We start from the raw sequence: 5,113 nt of genomic DNA on the forward strand, positions 1-5,113 counted from the left end.
TTTAGGCCACCCTTGGGAGATATAAGGATGATTATAGGGGGCAGTGCGGCTTCCAGTTTTTCCAAGAAGGCACACAAGACCTACCTACGGATGGTTCAGAACGTCTAGCTAAGAGCATCTCCAACAAAAGAGGCATCCCCCAAATTCTAGCCATAATAGAGAATGTGAGCCAAAAATTGAGCTCCAGCAGATTAGGCATATCCCCTTTTTTTTTTTGGGTTATGAACAGTAGCCCATCAAACCTGATGGGCTACTGTTCATTATGCATTGAATATTTGGAATAAAATATTAACCCACCCCCTTTTATATTAATTCTTTCTCTCTCTCCCACATTTCTTTTTCTTTCTCATTCTGATTCTCTCCGTTGCTCTATCTTCTTTTCTTTTTTTTCTTTTTTTTCTCTCATCCTCTCATTCACTCTGTTGCATTTTTTTCTCTCGGTTCTTCGCCGCTCTTTTTCGGCTCCGCTCTTCTCCGCCCACAACCCAAGAAGCAATGCCCACAGCCCAAGCCGTTGCTTCTTTTTTTTCTCCGAGTCCCCTCGTCCGCTCTTCTCCGCCCACAACACAATATTGGGACGCCCCCTTCATTCTATGCTGAAGCAATCCTAGATTTCTCTCACAAAAGCTGAAATCAAACAGGTATGTCAACTTCAATCATTTGAAATCATATTTCTAATTGGCTATTTTTTGAGTTTAGAAAAATGGGTTTCTGTGTGGATACCGTATATGGGTTTCTGTTTATTGTTCATTTGAAATCATGTTCCCCTGTTTATTGTTTTTGAACATGCTCACCACCTGTTTGATGAAAGTCCTCAGTGGGTTCTATTTTGATATAAATCAGTGCTAATAAGAAAATTAAGATTAATTGTTTTGTGTATCATGTATATGGTGCATTTGTAACTATTGGTTAGAGTTGGAAGAGCTATTTAAGATATTTATTTCGTAATTTGTGTTTGTGTTTGTGTTTGTGTTTGTTCCCCTGTTTTTGATTCTTGGTGGATACTGTATATGATGAGTTTGTGTTCTGTTTGCTATTGATTTGGATTTTCGAGTTTCAAGGTTTGGGAAATTTGTGATAAAACTATAGAATTCATTTGGGTTATGAATGGATAATTGGGAAATTTGTTATGAATGAAGGTTTTGAATTTGTTATGAATGAAGGTTATAAATTAACCCAATTATTTTCTTGACATTTTAGAAGCTGCTCTGGTCTGAAACAGAGGAACCCTGTTTTTGATGGATCCATTGTTTTAAAAAATATATATTTTGTGTCTGTAATAAATTAATAATTATAAATCAATTGGTTATTCTTGTTCAAAAGTCAGGTTTTTGTGAAAAATCAATCGAGACTCTAGAGTATTCTGATGAATGTTGAAAGGAATATATGCCTTCAATATATATCCTATAACAGTATTGAAGTCCAAACTTTCTGCAAGTACAACTTAGCTGTCCAGGTAGCTAGATGCTTCTGCTTTGGCCAAATCTCTAATTCAGGCCAAGTACAGTACAAATTAATTATGTGAAAAATTTTGCAGTTGGGAATAGTTCATAGTATAGGTTTGTTTTCATTCAATGCTCAATAGATAAGTGATACCAGGACTGAGGGGTTTCTATAGGGTGTGAAATCTGCCTGAGTGCGTTTGTTTTATTTTTTTCAAGTTGTGAAACCTGTCTGAAGGGTTTCTTACAGTATACTTTATTAATTTTCTTGCTAGGGATGGATCCGCATATTCCAGGAGCTATATCTTTCACTGATTTTTTAGAAGATCCTAATAATGAATATGTGATAGGATCTTCACATATAAGTGGTGAAGATAGTGTTCCACAAGCTCAAGTATTCAGCCAAATGTCTCCACCCGAGGTTGAATCCATAGCTAAGAAATCACAACGCGGTGCCAACTTCTCCATCCAAGAAGACAATCTTCTTGTGTCTGCATTTCTTAATGTTAACCAAGATGTGGTGCAAAGTACTAACCAAAAAAAAGGCACTTACTGGAAAAGAATTACAGACTACTACCACAAGTGGAAGACCTTTGAGTCTACGCGTACTCAAACTTCTCTAACGAATCGGTGGTCAACAATTCAACAATGCACCAATAAGTTTTGTGGGTATTTGTCACAAATTGATTCAATGAATCAAAGTGGTATGACCGAGGAAGACAAGGTACATCTTACAAAAAAAATTTGTGTTAGTTTGATAATTTGTTTCAACTATTTCAAGATATTAATTATAATATATTTGTTAATTTTCAGCTTAATAAGGCAAGAGAACAGTATCAAACATTCCAAGGTTCCACATTTTCATATGAACATTGTTGGAATCTTTTGAAGCACTCGCCAAAATGGTTGCGTACTATTCAAGAGCATAGACCAAAAAGAGGGAGACTTGAGACAACATCTTCATCTCCTACTCTAGAGCCAATAGATTTAGAGGATGAAGATATCCCACATGTTCCTAATGTATTGGAGAGACCACCAGGCAAGAAGGCTGAGAAAGAAAGATTGAAAAAACAAAAGAGCAAAGAAGGTACATCTTCAAATATGGAAGCCTTATTAAATGTCATGATGGAAGAAAGAAGAAAAATGAATGAGATGAAAATAGCTGCTATTGAAAAAGGATGTCTTGCAAACCATGAGCAAGAGATGGCAAGAATTCATCTTGAGGATAGAAAACTTACAACGGCACAAATGAAAATGGAATTGGAAATGGAAAAATTGAAAGAGGATAGGGAAATAGAAAAATTGAGATTGGAGAATATGAAGGAGGAAAAAGAAATTATGATGATGGATGTAAGTGCATTGCCTCCAATGCAACAAGAATATATTCATCAACGCCAAATGGAAATCCTTGAAAAGCGAAGGAATTAGCTTGACATGGGGTGCTCTTGTTTTGTATAGTCAGGAGAGCACTTTAAACTTATTTTGTTGCAATGTGATCAAACTTACTAGAATGTATAGGGTCACTCACTTTTTTTTTTTGTTGCAATGTGATCCCACTGACTAAGGATAGTAGTTGTTGTTATCTACTATTATTTGATGTATTAGAACATTTGTTTTTTACATTGCAAGTAGTCGATAGATTTGATACTATTGTCATTAAACTTTGCATTAGAAGATTATATATATCGAAAAATATGATCATTGCAATATTATTTATATTGAAAAATGTATGATCATTGGAAAAATATGATTGTTGAAAATGTATGATCATTTGAAAATATGATGGGATAAATAAAATAGTTGAGAAATATGATTGTTGCAAAATTTGAAAATGTTGTGAAAATTAAAAAATATAGCTGTTGGGAATATGAAAAATATAGCCGTTAGGAATGAATAAAGGAAGAATAAAGAAATATTGAAAATGGAATAAAGAATGAATGAAGAAATAATATTTAAATGAGATAGAGAATGTGATAGAAAATCTGTTGGAAGTGTATTTGAAAAGTGGATAGGCAAAAGCTAAATGTCACTGTTCATTAGCCAAACAGTACAAAAATTTGGCTATTCTGTTGGAGATGCTCTTAGAGGCTATCAGACGCATGGGGGCCTGACAATCTTTTGGTACCTAACGATTCTACTGCCCCAACTAGCACATGGAGGCCTAACGACTCTAGTGTTAGATAAGTTTTGTAACAGTGAAAGTATTCCCATCAGTAATAGATTTCAACTTTACACATTTTCTCATATAATTTTGACCACGGTGATTTTAAGAGAGCTTTTGTTTTTTTTGGTGAGTTATTAATTTTATCAAATTTCTTGATTCCAAGTAGCATGGGCGCGCACGTTGGGGGGGGGGGGTGGGTGTTGGGGAGTCCTAGTTTGAGAAATAGTTTTAAACTTTCATTGCTCTTTCCATGAGCAATTCCCTCACGATTAAGTAGTTGATTGTGAAGGGTCCAATGTTAACGTAGCAAAGGATGATGAATTTATCCCTCTTATGACTGAAGATACCTTTAAAATGTTGGTAGGGTCGAAGCCGGGGGGCGGGGGGGGGGTACTTTATTTTTGTACATATATCATAAGAAAGTTTGCCTCTCTTGACGTGGAATAATTACAAAACAATACCTCCTCAATCTTCAGTAAAGAGAGTAAGTTACATCTAGTGTCTAGTGATACTAGACCTGCTGCGATTATGACATATGTCTATTTTTAGACACATATCACCATATTTACAGGTCCAATGCACTGCATGCATGGGAGGTAATCTGCCTCCGCTCCCCTCAGCAAAAACCATCAAAACACGGTATAAACTATAAAGAATAACAACTAGAAAATAAAGAAACTAACACCGTAAAAATGGCAGCAAAAAGCACTTGGTCCTTGTGATCTCATGTCCCACTCTCTTCACTTTTATCATTGTCAAAAGGTACTTCTTGCTTATCTTTTGTATTTTTTTTTTTTTTAAAGTTTTTAAGAAATCCAATAGACATAATAAGAAATATTATGTTCACAATATTTATACAACACTTTCATAATAAATTTTATGTGGTAAGTTGCTTTTGGTTGTTGTAAGTGGGCAGAAAAGTAATTTAAGTTGTGAGTTCAAATTAAAACCAATAACAATTTACCACTTATAACTTGTTGTAAAAATGTTGTGAAAATATTGTGAACATAAGATTTCATGATCAAAATTCCAAGCCTTAATGTTCAAAATTCTAAGGCTCAAAATTTCAGATTTTAAATTATAGATTTCAAATAAAAATTTCTAGGTTCCAAAGTCTCAAAATTTGAAATAAGAATTTCAGAACTTCCAAGTTTCAAAAATTAAATGTTTCTCAAAAGAAAAATCCTTTGTTAATTAAACTTTTCTTGACAAAGTTCAAATCAAGAGTGAATGAATGAAAGTCACACATCTCAAAAATAGTGGGACCACAAAACACTCTTCATTTAAAGTCTAAATTCTAAATCTTGACTTTTTGCATATAATGTTGGAAATCTCGATCGAAGTAGAAGAGGACCTTTGATCGACATCAATAATTTCAGATTATCAAAGTAAATCGAAGTAGAGGAAGACCTTTGATCGTCGTTCCATTTCAGATTAAAGTAGAAGAAGACCTTTGATCATCATTTCAACAATTCTAGATTATCAAAGTAGAAGAAGACCTTGATCG

General features: G+C 34.3%; 1 protein-coding gene across 1 annotated transcript; it reads left to right on the forward strand.

Annotated features, from left to right (window-relative positions):
• Window positions 1–294: 294 nt before the first annotated feature.
• LOC136067300 (glutathione S-transferase T3-like) lies at window positions 295–3,062 on the forward strand. The gene is made up of 3 exons (XM_065772941.1): window positions 295–641; window positions 1,718–2,166; window positions 2,256–3,062. Exons 2-3 carry the CDS (start codon window positions 1,720–1,722, stop codon window positions 2,868–2,870), a joined length of 1,062 nt encoding a protein of 353 aa, XP_065629013.1. The 5' UTR covers window positions 295–641; window positions 1,718–1,719; the 3' UTR covers window positions 2,871–3,062.
• The last annotated feature ends 2,051 nt before the right edge of the window (window positions 3,063–5,113 follow it).

The sequence above is a fragment of the Quercus suber genome, unplaced genomic scaffold (genome assembly GCF_002906115.3).
Source record: "Quercus suber isolate HL8 unplaced genomic scaffold, Cork oak 2.0 scaffold_6, whole genome shotgun sequence".
In the NCBI taxonomy this organism is placed as follows: Eukaryota; Viridiplantae; Streptophyta; class Magnoliopsida; order Fagales; family Fagaceae; genus Quercus; species Quercus suber.